The sequence below is a fragment of the Periplaneta americana genome, chromosome 16 (genome assembly GCF_040183065.1).
Source record: "Periplaneta americana isolate PAMFEO1 chromosome 16, P.americana_PAMFEO1_priV1, whole genome shotgun sequence".
NCBI lineage: Eukaryota > Metazoa > Arthropoda > Insecta > Blattodea > Blattidae > Periplaneta > Periplaneta americana.
This window is the reverse complement of record NC_091132.1, coordinates 179,812,894-179,831,729: the sequence shown is the minus strand read 5'-3', so window position 1 is coordinate 179,831,729 and position 18,836 is coordinate 179,812,894. Positions and strand designations below refer to the sequence as shown.

The window sequence follows — 18,836 nt, the reverse complement described above, 5'->3', positions numbered from 1 at the left end:
GTAAGTAATGATATTTTAAAGGTACAAAAATATTCATGAAACTTGTCAACATCAATGTTGAGATGAAGATCATTTACAAATCTTTCAAGGTCCCCTGAAATGAGTGAAGGTTTCTAACACAAAACAGCCCTTTTCCTAAAATTGGGAATTCAAAATCATACATTTACAAGTTATAGGCTAGGTGTGTAATATTATGTGACAGGTGAGGTTAAGTGTGTAGGAAAGAAACAGGCACATTCGTACAGTTTTTCTATTTACATTTTTTATTCAATCCATTATCAATTTTTTAAATATAAAATGGCGAAGAAATATAAGACATTGCTTAATAAACATCTCAGAATTTTGTATTTGCAGAAATTACATACAGGACTTCAATTTCAAAACTTGACAGTCTCAGTAACTAATTATTTAAATTGAATTCAATTTAAACAAAAAAACCCGTCAATTTAGATACTGAGGGGAAAGTCACAAACCAGGCTTAATTGCATTTCGGATTTCACCCCCACCCCCCAGCCATTTCATGAATAAATACGTTATATTAAACTTTAAATACCTAGCTTTTCACAGTATTGTTAAGTTAATGTTGTGGAACAGTTCTTAACATTGTGCTCCATATGCCATTATCAACTACGACCTTTCATTAAAACCAAGAAGTAAATATTAGATATCTACAATTATTTTCGAAATCTGAATTTATTAGGCTCTAATATAACATAATGAAACTCTTCTCTGAAACGTTCATGATGTCAGAATATCCTTAAGAAGTGGGGGGAAAAAAAAGTTTCTAATAACACAAATGCATCCACTGAGTTCAAAACCATAAATTAAATGGAAGGATAATAGCAGCCAGTGCATGAGAAGGCCTGTCATCTGCTCTTAGTATTGGCCACTTAATGAGAATTATGTGTTGAGATGATAAATTCAATCTGTTCTAATGGTCCCCTTCGCCCCTACTATTATGTCAGAGGTGTTGGCGACACTGAAATCATCTTTATTCTCTGCGTCAAATTACAGGACATTAAAGAAATATGGCGGTGTTCTTCATTCACGCAGGACAGATTTGGTATAGAAGTAAGAATATGTAATTAGGGCGAGTCGGGTAGTCATACAACTCCGAAACTGATCACATCCGGTTTCTACTATTCCACACTAAAAAGCCTACGCATTTTCAAGGTAATTGACATTGGCAGTGATACAAGTGTGCAGTATTCCTTTACAGTGGAGGGTGGATGTTCTATCGTGAAACTTTTAATCAGCAATATTTGCAGAAAACTGATAATACTAAAAATAAATAACATCAATGAAGGATGAAACATGAAACTACAGCCTTATTAATAGCGAACTTCTCTGTCTCCCCTATCACCTCACGGCCATCTGGAAGAAACTTTGTTAAGGATTCAGCAGGCCCTGACCTGACCGTGTAACATCATGGAGGTAGTGCAGGAAACAATTTAACGATCGTCAGTATAGTCATACATAGTCCTAAGAAATGATGTCTCACTACTCCAAGGAATATGTGGGCCAGGGACGTGCCCTCACATCAGAGGTGAAATCTGAGGAAGATCCCGTGCCAATATTGTCCGCTGTATTGAAACGTGAACCTGAGGTGAGTGGACCACAAGGAATGCACTGTTGTTCTTCAAGTATTTATCTTATATTTTGATTTTAAGGACATTACCTCTTTACAACAGTACTGGTAGTGCCTTGCACTCTATGATAGAGATAGAATAAATATCATCAATATTTACTATTGCAAGTTATGTCATGTTGCAGAGAAGTCTATTGTTTAATTGGTACTTGGTTTCATGTTTCAAGTTTGAAAACGAAGTTTCTTGTTTCAGTTACTGTTAATATTGCAAAGCTACACATTTATGCAATGTATTAATTAATGAGTTGTTATACTTAGGAACTCGATTTTCTTTTGTTTTCTCTGTATTTTTACCTAAAATACCCAATTACGGTACGGTTTCAAATTATTAATTTCGTTTTAGGCTAGGTGCAGGTGCAGATATTATCGCAATTGCTTCATAAAGATTTAGGGTGTCAAACTAAAATATAATAACTATGCATACAGCATAGATTACGAAGATAAAGTGTATAGAAATCAATGTTATTGTACGAAAATCTAAACTTTGTCCAAATCACAAGAATTAAATTAATATTCCAGATCGAAATCGAAAGGAAAATAAAAGCAAGTTGTAAACTAGGGTGTCTCCGTGTAGTGGGTGATTCAGTAACTGATTGCAAGAATTGAGCAACTAATAGAGGATGCCCTACTGAACATTTTTGGATAATATGGAACTTACGGTCTGTGAACCCAGATTAAGGCGATCATGTGAGTTTCGCTGTAAATATCACGGTCGGCATTGCAGATTGCAAGATCATCTAAGTGGGCCATATCGCCTACCTGAGCGTCTGAATGGCCACTTAAGGGGAGAGGATGGTATTTTTTTAAACTTTTTTTTCCATTTGGTGTAAAATATTAATCTTTTGTATGTGGAGACCTCGTAGCTGTGGCAACACAACCAAATTTAAATTAAAAAAAAAATTGGGGGCCAGATTTGAAAAAAAATATATATCCATTGCAGAATTTTACTAAAACCGATATATCTAAACCGTTTGTAAAGATAGATTCAAACAGCTTTTTGCAATGTGCTTGTAAAAGCATGCTCTAAAATCTGTCTGTAACAGAATTTTGATATTAGTCCCTACGTTTGTAAAATAAACAATTAAAATTTAATAACAATTTTTAATTTCTTTTTTGCAAACAAACGGTCATATTTTTAAAATGAAAACAATTAACAAAATTCTGTTACAGAGAAAATATTTCTAATGGTCTAAAGAATGTGTGTACGAAATTTCATGCATATATCTTCAATAGTTCAGAAATTATATCCATTTTTGTCTGGCAATGTAGCAAAAAAGTGAAGTTACCGGAAATAAAGATAAAAGGGGGCGTCTGATTTAAAAATCCATAGCGCAGGAAGTTTAAAAATAGCGTCTCAACATACGGTAAGGGCACAAATACTCACAACATTTTATGCAATCTATTCCACACATCACAGAGTATTCTAAAGATTTTTTTTTTAATCTACTCATTTTACACCAAAAAATATCGTCCTCTCCCTTTAAGTACCCATTTACTTGCACCTTGTGAAAAGAATTTTGCTGAGTAGTTCAATAGAACAAAATCGGGCAGTCGTGTTTTTTCCACAGTTTCCCTTCATACACAAGGGGTTTTTAGCCATCGAGTACAGTCAAGCAAAGAATATTACGTGCTGACTAGGGAATAATCCAGACTCTAATTGTTTCTTTTACTAACGCAAATATTGTTGCTAATCTAACACAGTGTTGAAGATATGCTAAGTATAATGCACAGTAGTGTATTATATGCGGAATGGCCGAAATATTAAACAAGTGTGCAGAGTTAACTTTGCATATTCATCACCAAAGACGTTAATAACAAGTATAACAAATGTTTTTGCATGAAAATATGCATTTGCATATGATTCCTGTCCTTATTCATCGTAATGTGAACCACATACGTCCGTTGTGATCAGGCTGTGACATACAGACACATAGGAGCAACTTGTAAAGTTAGAAGTCGTCATGGAACACTCTGTATTAAATTGCCCATTTAATACTTCTCTTTGTACTGCAGGAACTGAATTTTTCGGTTCAGGATGTGACTGGTATGAAGGAGGAATATGAGGACCAGAGCCAAGATCTCACAACTGAGATACAATTTGAGGAAGATCCGGTGCCAATTTCGTTTCCTATGGTGAAACATGAACCTGAGGTGAGTGGAGAACAAAGAATGCATTGTGTCTTCTTCTTCCAATGTTTATGTTATGTTTTGATTGTAATGTACGTTGTCTATTTAACTGCAGCGTATTTCATTCTGTGATTTGGCAATAAAACCTCATATATACAGGGAGATTCACAGAGGTTGGGCAGTACTCTAGGACTTGATTTCTGGATTCATTCTGATGAAAAAAAGTCCAGGAGGACTTTCGATCTATTATTGGAAATCGTCTCCCATTGCGACTCCTACAATATATAAGCTCGGACACTATTACCTTATTCCACTGCTCTGAAGATGACCACAACACAGTGGTCGAAACGTCAGCCACTAGCACCAAGACAACGCGGTATAAGGCCAGAAATTTCTCCACACACCATGTGCACCTGCCGCGGAAGTCTATGCTAACACAATCCAGAGTGTGTTATTATTATTATTATTATTATTACTATCATCGTTATTATTATTATTATTATTTTATTATTATTATTATTGTTATTATTTTATTATTATTATTATTATTATTTATTATTATTATTATTATCGTTATTATTATTATTGTTATTATTACTATTATTATTACTACTACTATTATTATTACTATTATTATTTTTATTATTATTACTACTAATATTGTTATTACTACTGTTATTATTGTTATTATTATTATTATTCTTATTATTATTAATTTATTATTACTACTACAATTATTATTATTATTATTATTATTATTATTATTATTGTTGTTCTTTTGTTATTATTATTATTATTATTAATATTACTACTGCTATTATTATTATTATTTTTATTATTATTATTATTATTATTATTATTATTATTATAATCGTTATTATTATTATTACTACTACTATTATTATTACTATCATTATTATTTTTTATTATTATTACTACTAATATTGTTATTACTACTGTTATTATTATTATTATTATTTTATTAATACTACTACAATTATTATTACTATTATTATTGTTATTATTATTATTATTAATATTTTGCTTTTAATCCACCACAATCTTGAACATATGCTACAATATATGCACAATAGTATATTATATACAGGAATGGCTGAAATATGCACGATCATCTTTTCGTATTATTACTGACGTTCATAGCATGTACAAAAATTGGCTTTTGATGAAAAATTTGCATTTGCATATGAATCCAGGCCATATTCATCATGTCAAGGCGTTACATGCAGATATATAGAGAGCAGTTGTAACGTTAAAAGTCGTCTTTTAACACCCTGTAATAAATTGCCCTTTTAAGACGTCTCTTTGTACTGCAGGAACGGAATTTCTTGGATCATCATGTGACTGGCATAAAAGAGGAATATGTAAACCAGAGCTCTGATCTCAGATCAGGGGTAAAATTTGACGAAGATCCGGTGCCAATTTCTTTCCCTGTTGTCAAACGAGAACCAGAGGTGAGTGGAGCACAAGGAATGCACTGTGTTTTCTTCTTCGACTTTTATATTGTATTTAGATTGTAACTGACAATAGTGCTCGCAGTGCCTTTCTCTGTATATCAGAGACAAAAACACTCAGCACTATTTACTATTACAATTTATGTCATGTTGCAGAGAACTAATGTTGAACTGTTATCTCGTTTTATGTTTTAATGATGAACACGGAGAAGGTTGTTATACTCTTAATGTTTGCAAAGTTACACATTCCAACAGTTGGTTTGAAAAAATGTTATTCTTAAAGACGCTACTTCTTTTTGTATTCTCTGTGTCTTTGTCAATATTCTCATTAACTTGTACTATTTGCAAGTAATTGAGTTTGGTTTAGATGTATTTGGAAACATTATCACTGATCTTCATTTGTTGTCCACCCTTTGTTTTCAAGTATTTACGTATTTGTAATGTATCTTTTGTAGAACGTTATATTATCCGTAATGAAAATGTATTTTGTAAGTTTAAGATAAAGTATGTAGCTTATTTGGAATGCATTCCAGAACAGGTTCTAAATTTGACAAAATATTCTGATATATATGTACAGTTACAGCATCCATGAAACTACTGTTTATTTCTTTTACTGTTTTCAAGTTATCAAGTTCACGAAATGGTTGAACGAATTTTCCAACCAATTTTATTTCTACGATGTGGTGTAATGATCATTATGGTCACGGCTAAGGAATCTTTGTATACAGGATCTTTAGTATAATTTCATCGTACCAGTACATATTTTGCCTGGCAGAAATTATGGAGCTAAACTGGAATAAATTAGACAGTATTAACGTTGTTATTCACGTATGCGCAACATTTCATTATCAACAGTAATCTCACTAGAGGTTTTGATTTATCTAAAGAAAATCGAAACTCGAGTGGAATTTAATTGACTATTACATGAATAGAAGAAAGTATATAAAGATTAGAAGTAACAAAGTACTCCAATACAATAAAATATTAATTGGGTTACCAAAATACAAGTGTCTTCAAATGCATTATTATACCATCTCAACATTAACCTGGATATCCGTAGCGTTTTATTATTATATTTTCTTATTATCAGTTGTGCCATCTATGGAATCTTCATTGAACTCTGTGGACGGTTACTAGCAACGACTTAAATACTAGTATCTAACTCGTTCAGTTTCATTTTTATTAAAACATTTGCATTCAACTTGAATCATCTGGATCCCACTAATCAACGTCACTTGACAGATGATTTTCAATAAATCTTAGTATTAAACAATCTCTGATACGTGACTATCCATAATAATATGTAGCAGAAGCTATAACAAACATAACCTAAATTATATAAACAAGTGTTAGAAAAGTTTTAATTAGGGATGATGAAATAAACAAGAAACGTTTTAATTAACGATGATGAAATAAAAAATAAACAGGAATAATTTTAAAAGAAACAATTATTCAAAGTACAATTTTCAAATTTAAATGTTTTAGTGGTTTGTGGTTCAGTTGATGTTATATTGGATGTGTGCATAAAAGAAGTGAACTCGTTGATGTACATGGTGTATCCCCCAAATTATTCAGGATTTCCGAATGGTGCTCTATATGTATGACCAGTGATCATTATTAATTCTTGTTCTTGAATGCCAATGCAAGTCGTATTTGAAAGTGCTATGCATCGACTGGAGTGGTTTGTAATTTTCTGTTTTTTGACGTCCAGACCAGTGCACTTTGAAATGTTGGCAAACAAAGAAACAAATGCTGGGGTAGTGATAAAAAGAAACAAACGCTAGGGACGCGGTAAAATTAAACAAATGCTAGGGACGCAATACAATTATGCGATAAGCAGCCATGATTGGTTGAAAGACGTCCTTTCGTACCGGTTTATTTGGTCAAAAGTAAGTGTGACGTAGTGTAATAGTCACTAGAATACGATTTTTAACTGCTGGTGTTACGAGCACAGAAGTGCTATCAAAAGCAAACTGAATCAGGCCATTATATAGGTACCTGCTAATGTAAGAATTACCTGGTTGAACTTTTTCTTGTTTTATTCTTTAAACAGTTATTGAGAACAAATGCTGGCGAACTTTCGGTGCTGGATCTTGTACTCATTTCGCTTCCATTGTCACCTGTATTTCGGTCAGATATTAGAGAACCATTACAGTTGACTGTGTCGTAAAATAAAGCACTTGAATAATCTACCATATTCGTCACTATAAATCAAATTGTTCGTTCATAAATAATTTCTGCAATTAGGGCTATACAGTAGTTAATTAGTTATTCCATAACAGTCATTTTCCTCCAGTTTGCCACGGCACACTCTAACGATCCACTCGTGTGCGGCAGAATGCGGAATCAGTCTCAGTCAGCCTTCAGTAAACACAGCATAGTTGTACAGTCAGCAGAGATGAGAATGGCTGACGTGCATCTCGGGTAGCCAGATCCGTAAAATTAGAATTTAAAATAATTAATTAAATTTAATTAAAATTAAAATTATATTTATCTTAATGGAAGAAAATGTTTCACTTATTAAATGATTAGCAACAATGTGATGATATTGTATTTTTTTTCTAATTTCCTAAATAACAAATAAAAAAAAACTCAAAATAATCACAAATGATTGCACTGGAATAAATCTCTGTCATTAAATTTTCCATTTCTATCACAAACTTTAAATAAAGCTACATAAATTGTGTTAGTCCAATTTATGAATAATATGTATTTTGGTTCTCGTCGCTTAGTTTTTTTTTTTTGTACCATATGCCTTTCACCATTTATTGCCCGATATGTTGACTAAGAAATAATTAATATAATATTAAAACTGTTGTTAATGTTAAATGTTATGTTTTATTTAACGATGCTCGCAACTCCAGAGGTTATATCAGCGTCGCCGATGTGCCGGAATTTTGTCCCTCAGGAGTTCTTTTACATGATAGTAAATCTACTGACATGAACCTGTCGCATTTAAGTACACTTAAATGCCATCGACCTGGCCCGGGATAGAACCCGTAACCTTGGACATACAAGGCCATCGCTAAAACTGTTGTATTTGATATATTAATGCATATACATTTATCTGCTTTATTTGTATTTGGTAGCAATCATTCTGTCCTAAAACCCTCAAAATTCCCTTCCTGCTTGGAAGAAAACACCTTTAGAGTGCCGCAGGATTTTAAATAATTGCACCTTTATTGTGCCACTTGATGAAAAAGGGTGGAAAACGCTGTTCTATAAGTGAAAGAATTATCCATGAAAAATCTGCTCCGAGAATTTACTTCTTTTAGCTAAAACTCTGGTAGGCCTAATACGACTTAATTGGAGTACTGTGGAATCTAAACTTGATGGGCTTTTGTTATTGTAACTAGTGCTATCTTTGTGTTTTATTTCCTCTGTATTTTTAGGAAGAGAAAAGAGACATGGGCACAGTGATTGAGAAGCCAAGAATAGATGTAACTGGAGAGGACAACGAGATTTTAACCAAAAGGTGAGTGTGGTGTACTAGTCTTCACGTAGAATTCATTGTGTTTAAAGGATAAATACACAAACTACACGAATACATAAAAAAATACAACCTAAACTCCAATACACACTGGAACTCCAAAACAATAACTCCATAAATTTCCTAGACATCACCATAACAAAAGTTGACAACAAACACACCTTCAAAATATGCCGAAAACCAACCACCACACACATACACAACACATCTAAACACCCCACACGACACAAACATGCTGCATTCAGGACAATGGTACACAGATTACTCAACATACCCATGAGCCAACAACACTACAATGAAGAAGTAACCACAATCAAATACATAACACAAGAAAATGGTTACAACCCAAACATAATAGACAACATAATAAGGAAGACAAAACAAAAACTCAACAAACAGAAAAACACTCAAACCACAACACAATCACAAGAACACAAGAAATATATTACACTAACATACGAAAACAAAAGCACACATAAGATCGCATCTTCATTCAGAAAGCAGAAATACAGTAGAAGATAACATACAGAACAGAAAACACACTACAAAGACATCTCAACACACAAAGAACACAAACAAATAAATACAACCACATAGGCGTATACAAGCTCACATGCAATAGTTGCGACAGTTTCTACATTGGACAGACAGGCAGATCATTCGAATGTTAAAATGTTATGTTTTATTTAACGACGCTCGGAACTGCAGAGGTTATATCAGCGTCGCCGGATGTGCCAGAATTTTGTCCCACAGGAGTTCTTTTACATCCCAGTAAATCTACTGACATAAGCCTGTCACATTTAAGCACACTAAAATGCCATCGACCTGGTCCGGGATCGAACCCGCAACCTTGGGCATAGAAGGCGAGCGCTATACCAACTCCCCAACCAGAGATCATTCGAAAATCGATACAAAGAACACATTAAAGCAATAACCAGAGGACACAATATATCTACATATGCCGAACACATAACTAATGCTAACCACACATACAATAACATAATTACACACATTGAAATTCTACACATACAAACCAAAAACTCAACACACTAGAACAATATGAAATATATAGACACACTAAACCACACCCTGATCAAATTCTCAACACACGGATCAATTTCAGAAAACACACACTATTTGACACAACTCTTCATCATAAGAACGCACCCACACAACAGGCAGTGAAGTTCGAAATGACGCCAAGATCTAGTTGGCTCTGAGGACGGTGTGAAGAAGCACCGAAACAAGTGTAAGCCGCACATGCTTACACAATTAACACGAGTAAGATCGCCATTTAATAAATTATTTATACAATAATACATACAAGGGTTCATTAACAATGTTTCATGAGGGGTTGGATTTCTTTATGTTTAGCCACTGACTCTTCTTCCACTGCATAGACCTAGCCCTACTGTCCCACTCAGACACAAGACTTGTTGGTGTTGTTATTAACTAATGCAGAGTTCTTAGCAGTAAAGTCGTTAACTCTATTACTCTCCAATATAGCTCACATTCTGTGAGTTTAGAGCAGAGCTGCTACGAAATCAGCATAGCAACTTATGATTTAGAGGTTATGGTTATGGGATAACCGGGTGATTCTCTGTAAAAGACTGCTTATAACTGTATGACTACTCAGCCTTCAGACAGGGATGTAGAACGTGGTACTGTTAGTAAGGCGTTGTAGTTGTAGTGAAAATCACAATCTTGTAAATGAAACAATTCATGTTATTAGTGCCTGAAATACGTCAACCACAATAGTCAGCAGTAAATTAAGGGGAGAGGATGGTATTTTTTAAAACTTTTTTCTTATATGTTGTAAAATATGAATTTATTTTATGTAGAGAGCTCATAGCTGTGTCAACTCAAGCAACTAAAAGTATTTTGAAAAAAAAAAAAATAGGGGGGCCAAAATTTGAAAAAAATATACCCAATTCAGGATTGTACTAAACCCGATATATCTAAACCGTTTTTAAAGATAGATTCAAACAGTTTTTTGCAATGTATTTGTAAATGCATGTTCTATAAACTGTCTGTAACAGAATTTTGATATTAGTCCCTACGTTTGTAAAAGAAACAATTAAAATTTAATAACAGTTTTCCGATTTCCTTTTGCAAACAAACGGACGTATTTTTTAAATGAAATCAATGAACAAAATTCTGTTACAGAGAAAAGTTTCCTAATAGTCTAAAGAATGTGTGTTGTAAATTTCATGCATGTATCTTTAATAGATCAGAAATTATATCCATTTTTCTTGGCAATGTAGCAAAAAAAATGAAGTTACTGGAAACCGATAAATGCGGGCGTGTTACTTAAAAATTCATAGCGCAGTAAGTTTAAAAATGACGTCTCAACATCCGATAATGGCACAAATACCCACAAAATGTTGTGCAATGCATTCCACACATATCAAAGGGTATTTTAAAGAAAAAAAAAAAGTTTTCATAATTTAATTTACCGCAAACAATAAAAGTAGGCGAGTGATTTAAAAATCCATAACGCAGGAAGTTTAAAAATGGCGACTCAACATCCGATAAGGGCAAAAATACCCACAAAATGTTATCCTATGCGTTCCACACATATCACAGGGTATTTTAAAGATTTTTTTTTTTGAAAATTTACTCATTTTTCAGCACAAAATACTATCCTCTCCCCTTAAGTGTAATTAATTTATATAACAACTTGTACAAAAGAAGAAGAAATAAGGCATAAACATTATTTAAAAATGCCTATATTCTTTTACAATTGTAATTTAAATTATTGCAGAACTTTTAAAGCATTGTTATGGATTTAAAGTTCGGAAAACAACACATATCAAGTTAGAGATAATACCAATACAGATTTTTTCATGATTACGCTACTATGAAAGGGAATCAGTTATGTTCCCCTGAAAATTATTCTAATTTTAAAGTGACAGAAATAGCAAACTATAAAGATCTCACATATCACAAGAATAAGAAATAGAAAACGTTATAGCACATTTGTAATCCCGAATTTCGAAACAATTACCTAAAATACGAAGAAAGAGCAATAGAACGGAGAAAAATTCTCTCCAGCGCTGTGATTTGAACCCGGGTTTTCAGCTCTACGTGCTGATGCTTTATCCACTAAGCCACACCGGATACAACTCCGACGCCGGTTAGAATCGTCTCAGATTAAGCTCCAACTCTTGGGTTCCCTCTAGTGGCCGCCCTCTGCACTACGTCATAGATGTCTATGAACGCAGGACCGAAGTCCACACATGTGCTGAGGTGCACTCGATATGAGTGACTAGTTGGCCGGGATCCGACGGAATAAGCGCCGTCTTAAATCACGAAGTGATTTACGTATATCATACATATATTATTTTAATGTACCGAAGTACATATGATATTTCCATGCAGATATTCTGCGTCATCATACGATGAAAGAGTAATGGAACGGAGAAAAATTCTCTCCGGCGCCGGGATTTGAACCCGGGTTTTCAGCTCTACGTGCTGATGCTTTATCCACTAAGCCACACCAGATACAACTCTGACGCCGGTTAGAATCGTCTCAGATTAAGCTCCAACTCTTGGGTTCCCTCTAGTGGCCGCCCTCTGCACTACGTCATAGATGTCTATGAACGCAGGACCGAAGTCCACATATGTGCTGAGGTGCCTAAAATAGCATGATTGTCGATAAAGAATAAAGCAAAGGCAGGTGAGTTTGAACAGAGAGGTTTATTAAAAATAAAAGCTATGAGTTGACTAACCTGGTGTAATCCTTATAAAATTTATTGTACAGGTGAAGTCCAAATTGTTGAGACATTTTGATACTTCCATCATTATCATTAATTAATTACAAGACTGTATCTATAATCGTAATGTACTTCCTCATGAAATAGGTTCGCTTTCATTTGAATATTCAATAAATGTATATATATATTTGTTACGACTATTTTATAGACTGATAGTATATTTAATTCAGGATTACAGCTACCAATCTGAGGACTGTATCATCAGAATTGGGCAGACTTGCTCTTGCAGAGAACGAGATTGTGCGCGAGATTCCCAGGAATTCAAGTTCCTTGGGAAAACCTGTGCGGACTCGTGAAGATGAGAAACAATTGGAATTAGAATCCTCTAAAATATGTTTCTCAACTGCGGAAAAACTGAACAGTCATTTATCCAATGACTTAGGCAAGGAAAGTTTCAAATGCGATGTTTGTGCGAAGTGTTTTTCAAACTCTCATAACCTAAAAACCCATAAACGCCTGCACACTGAGGAGAATCGTTTCAGATGTGATGTTTGTGGCAAGTTTTACGCTCAGTCGTATTACCTGAAAGCACATCAACGCGTGCACACTGCCTCGAAACCTTTCAAATGTGATGTTTGTGGTGTTTCTCTATTTTGCGGTACTTGAAAGCTCATAAACACACGCACACCTACGAAAAACCTTACAAGTGTGATGTGTGTGGTAATTTTTTCTCGCAGTTGAGTTCCCTGAGAATACATGCACGTGTGCACACAGGTGGGAAGCCTTTCAAATGTGATGTTTGTGGGAAGTGTTTCTCTCAGTCGGGTTCCCTAAAAACCCATGAACCTCTGCACACGGGCGAGAAGCCTTTCAAATGTGACGTTTGTGGTAAGTGTTTCACTAAGTCTAGTACCCTAAAAGTCCACGTACGTGTCCACACAGGGGAGAAACCTTTCACATGTGATGTTTGTTGTAAGTCTTTCTCTCATATGAGTTATATGAAAACGCATAAACGCTTGCACTCTGGCGAGAAGCCTTTCACATGTGATGTTTGTTGTAAGTCTTTCTCTCGTATGAGTTATATGAAAACACATAAACGCCTGCACTCTGGCGAGAAGCCTTTCACATGTGATGTTTGTGGTAAATGCTTTTCTCGATCGAGTATCTTAAAAAAGCATAAAAAACTGCACACCGGCGAGAAACCTTTCAAATGTGATATATGTGGTAAATGCTTCACTCTGTCGATTGGCCTAAAAAACCATGAACGGCTGCACACAGGCCAGAAACCTTTCAAATGTGATGTTTGTGGTAAGTCATTCTCGTATTTGAATTCTCTGAAAAGGCATATCCTAAGAAAACATGAACGGCAGCATTAATTCGTCAGACCTTTGAAATGCGATATTCATTTAGAATGACTATCTGAGCTTAGTAGTCATGAATACCATGAACTCTATCACATAGACGAAGAACCTTGGCGTGACGACCGTCAAATGTCTTTCGCTAAAGGCTGGTTCACAATAAACCGGAAACGAGAATCGGAACGAAAACGAAAACTTTAAAATTGTTAAAATGTGTACATTTAAATCTGAGCATTCACAATTAACGAAAGGCTTGCCGGAGCCCGAGATCGGAAACGGAGAGTTGGCCATTTTCAACTTTGGCGTTCACGTTTCCGATCACAGCTCACTAGATTCATTCTTTTGCCATCTAAAAGCTATTTTGTAGCAAGAAGACCGTGATATAACCTATGCATTGTTTTGTTCTGTAGTGTGCATTATGGAGCAAGTTTTATTTGATGAGATTCTAATATTGAGTGTTGAGGAAAATCCTCACGTTTACGATAAGCGGCGCGCCTCGTATAAAGATGAGAAAATGAAGGAGAATACATGGCTTCCAATAGCTGCGTCTTTGAACACCGATCGGAAGCGAATCATATTTTATTACAGTATTAGTTGTATTACACACCACATATTCATGCTTCAATTCGATAACTACTGTTCTGTTCATATTTGTTCTATTACGAATGTTTATTCTCTAATTATTTTACGTTATGGTAGACTTAAAATAGGTTGTGATAATAAAGATGCATGGGCATATATTATAGTACCGTACCTAATGAAACGTTTCAGTTGAAATTTCGAAGTTGGTTAACCTGTGTTTATGTTGGCTGCCTTGTACTCATGAGAGAACGCCATTGGTCAATTATACACAAATAACATCAGAATGCGTAATATCGACTTTAAATATCGTTATTGACATGCATATTGATACGCATAATCGTCTACGTTCTCGGTTTATTGTGAATAAAAAATTTTCATATTCACGTCCTCTGCTTCTCGTTTTCATTCTGATTTTTGTTCCCGGTTTATTGTGAACCAGCCTTAATAGCTTTAGCATTGATGTACTGCAACCCATTGGTAACAATCCTTTCTAATGCGAGTTTTTTGGTAATTTTTTTTTCGCGGGCGGATATCTTAAAAAGCCCTTAACGCCTACAGACGAGAATCCTTTCATGTCTGATATCTCTGAAACGTGTTTATTTTGCAAGGCTATTTCAAATATGTTTTGAAACAGTGACTAAAAGATTTGGTAATGCGCTGACTGTGGAATGTGTTTTTCTCTGTCCTGTAAGCTAAAAATTTTAGGCCTAATCCACAATAAACCAGGAACGAAAACTACAACGAGAACGGAAATACTGTTACAGTACAACATATCATGTTAACACAGTCTACTATATACAGTCGCGAAGTTCAATATGTAGTAAAAATGCAAACATGGGTAGTTGCCCACCACTAGGATCGCAACTATCGCCTCATCATCGCAGTTCTCCTAGTAGTTGTCAAAATATGTTACACTTTCGTTGTGTTCTTTTGGAAAAATTAACACCTTCCTTCCATTATTGAAATATTAAATGCATATAGTTAATTTATTATTTTAATGAATTGTATTAAATTCCACCATAAACTCGAAGATGCCTGCAAGAAATAGGTTAATATTATTTTTGTTTGTGCAAAACGAACTGAAATTTACTATAATAGCTTCACTCATTCAAGATTATAGCGATAATTAACTATGAAACCAATAAGTATTAATTTGCATTTCCCTTTACAACAATAATAATGGAAATATGAATTAATGGAGTAACTTACGTGTGCCGGTACGTGTAGGCTTACGTAGTTAACAAAGTGGGATTAGGTAAAGCAATAATAATCACACCAGAATTGGAAATAAAACGTGATAAATAAATTTTATTGTAACATACTTTTTCTACGTCTCTAGTAAAGCAACAAATAAAAATAACAACAAAATTAACAGCTATAATTAAAAACATATCCTTTGAAAAAAAAAAGTAGGCCTAAGCAATAATAATCCCACCAGAATTGAAAATAAAACGTGATAAATAAATTTTATTAAAATAAACTTAATTTTTCTACGTCTCTAGTAAAATATTATTATTCCAATTATTCTATTTTAGCCATTAACATTTTCATTACAACCAATAACGAACATTTCACAAGCATCAATGTGAAATACGCAACGAGCTAGCACTCGATGGAAATACGACACAGTCCAAAGTCGACCGTGGACAGTATATTGTTTCTAGTTGCTAACCGCTTGGAGCGCTTTATCACGAGATTTGCAAAAAATCACCTCAAGCTTCGCGACTGTATATAGTAGACTGTGATGTTAATTCGTGGTGTCTAACACAGAATTTCAGTAGACTCGCTTTCAGTATTAATCTACCACTTGAATTCTTAAAGAATTCTTTGTTTTAAATTTGATAGTAAGTTTATCTGTGTTTGAAGGATTGTTTCAGAACACGCGAGGAATGATAACAGGAGGAAGGATAAAGTACATACGATTTGCTGATTATATGGCGTTGTTAGCAGAAGAGATGATACTAAGGAATTTGCCTCTGAAGCTAAATGACAGCTCTGGGTGGTAGTATGGGATATGATTCAAATAAGACGAGAACCATGGTCATACGAACGAAAACATAGAAGGTAAAGTTGCGAATTCTAAATGAGGCAGTAGACCAAGTGGACAGCTTCACGTATGTGGAATGTATTGTAAGCAGTAATATGAGCTGCTGCCAGGAAATCAAAAGGAGGATAGTAATGGTCAAGGAAGTTTTTAATTGGAAAACTAGCATATTTTGTGGACCTCTGGAAGAACTAAGGAAGAGACTAGTGAAGTGCTTTGTATGGCGTGTGGAATTGTATAGGACAGAAACATGCCCATTACGACGAAGAGAAGAGAAGCTAATAGAAGCATTTGAAATATGGATATGGAGGAGAATGGAACGTATGAAGTGGACAGACAGAATAAGAAATGAAGCTGTGTTGGAAAGATTCATTGGAGAAAGAATGATACTGAAATTGATCAGGAAGATGAAAGGGAATTGGTTGTGTTACTGGTTGAGAAGAACCTGCCTCCTGAAGGATGCACTGGAAGGAATAGTGAATGGGAGAAGAGTTCGGGGCAGAGGAAGATATCGGATAATAGATGGCATTAAGATTTATGGATCATATGAAGAGGCAAAAGGGAAGGCAGTAAATAGGAAAGATTGGGGAAAGCTGGGTTTGCGTGAAATAGCTGCATTCGGGCAGAACATTGAATGAATGAATTTGTTTATATTAACTGGCTTATACTTACGAAATAACGCCATTGTTCAGTTATGCACATTGTCGATTCTGTTCGATGGTTTATTGTGAATCATAAAAAACTTTTGTTGCTTTCCAGTGTACTTATCAAAATTTTATTAAAGTAAATATAATTTTGTATATTTATCATGTTATTTCTTATTTGTAGTACTTCTTTATGAGGCTTTGTGCTACAAGACTACGAAATATATCGGGCAATGTGAAGTATATTGTACTTAGTATGAGTGGAATAAAATTGATCAATATGGATATAGAAACAAATTATTTCCTTAAACTCTTCCGTACAAAAATAATAACCTGTACTTATTCAATCAAGAATAAACTTTCCTTAAAATAGTGAAAGGTTTATAATTAGTTGAAGTAAACCTTTTATCTGTGAACCATTATTTTGTTAAATATCTTATGTTTGAAATAATATCGATGAGGATTTTATAAAAAGGTTTAATTTCATTCTTTAGACAGTTCATAATATCTTGCAAGCCCCTCTCTTCCCGGCTGAAAGTTTCATGCTCCACGCTTGTCACTCGTAACACTTACGCACTCAGTTCTCGAGATCTGAAGTTTAGTTGTTGCAAGAGTGTCTTGAGAAGCACTTTTAAAGTCTTAGATCTCAGATGAATGAGATACTTGCAACGTATGAATGGTCGATTTTTTTATAAAACAATAATTACTTTAATTAGATCTAATGGTACTTGACAGTTGCACTTAATCTTGCTATTTTCGTTTTGTGCAAAAATCGGTCATGGTCTAAGAAAGAGATCTAAAACAAGGTATTTTTGGTCATTCCTTAGCCATGAGGTAAAACTGTAAGAACAATAACGTCCAATTTTTTGTACATCTTGATTACACAGTTTCAACTTTATTAACGATTTGACAAACTTGTTAAATGTACAATTTTCTATTCTAAATTAAACTATTATGGTATAGTACCTTATTCACTCGTGATTGTTATTCAAATTTGAACGAAATGAATAATTTGTTAGTATTTTTTCACTGACACGAATCTTTTTCCAAGGAGACTGCATAGAACTTGTCCTTTCTTAATCTTTTTTTGATTGCATTATAAGCATTATCACTCATGTTGTAACGATATCATGAGACAAAAGAAGGTGTAATGCTTACAAAAATTATGACACCTTCAATGAAAGAATTGCTTGGTAACAGGCCTTAATTCATTATACCTGGAAACAGTGATGTTTCTAGCTACGTCTATGTATGCGAATTAGGTTTACTTTCTTGTCGCGATTTATTTTGCTGTTCTGTATTTAAATAAAGATTGTTTCATAGCACACTTTAAGACAAAATAAGAAATCAATGCCTTTGTCATTTGCAGTGGCGGCTCGTGAACTTGTGGATTGGGGGAGCTGCAATAGATTTTTGTACATACAAATTTCACTTCTTGATATCATTACTAATAAGTATAGCACAAAAATAAATGCACTACATATCGAAAAATCAAAATTTCCTGACTTAATTGGGAGATGTCTGTGGCATTATTTGCCATAATCGCTAACAAAAAACCTAATACTACCGATTTCAGTCTGAATTTCAAATCGGTAGACACTCAACATGCAATCTACCAGTTCATCCTGAATTGTTTTAGAATTGCCTTTAAATAGTGGCATGTTCCAAATGATTTTTGAGAGGCTAGTTTAGATTACTCACGAAATACACTAGAGTTCTTCGAATCGTTTTTTCATCATGTCCCCTAAGGGGAAG

The 18,836-nt window shown here is 34.3% G+C and overlaps 1 protein-coding gene across 1 annotated transcript; it reads left to right on the top strand.

The window, feature by feature from the left end:
* Nucleotides 1-1,090: 1,090 nt before the first annotated feature.
* Nucleotides 1,091-17,367, top strand: LOC138692120 (zinc finger and SCAN domain-containing protein 2-like). Its single transcript, XM_069815089.1, has 5 exons — nucleotides 1,091-1,606; nucleotides 3,662-3,799; nucleotides 5,110-5,247; nucleotides 8,640-8,722; nucleotides 12,684-17,367. The coding sequence occupies exons 1-5, from the start codon at nucleotides 1,490-1,492 to the stop codon at nucleotides 13,117-13,119; spliced, it is 912 nt and encodes a 303-aa protein (XP_069671190.1). The 5' UTR covers nucleotides 1,091-1,489; the 3' UTR covers nucleotides 13,120-17,367.
* Nucleotides 17,368-18,836: the final 1,469 nt, after the last annotated feature.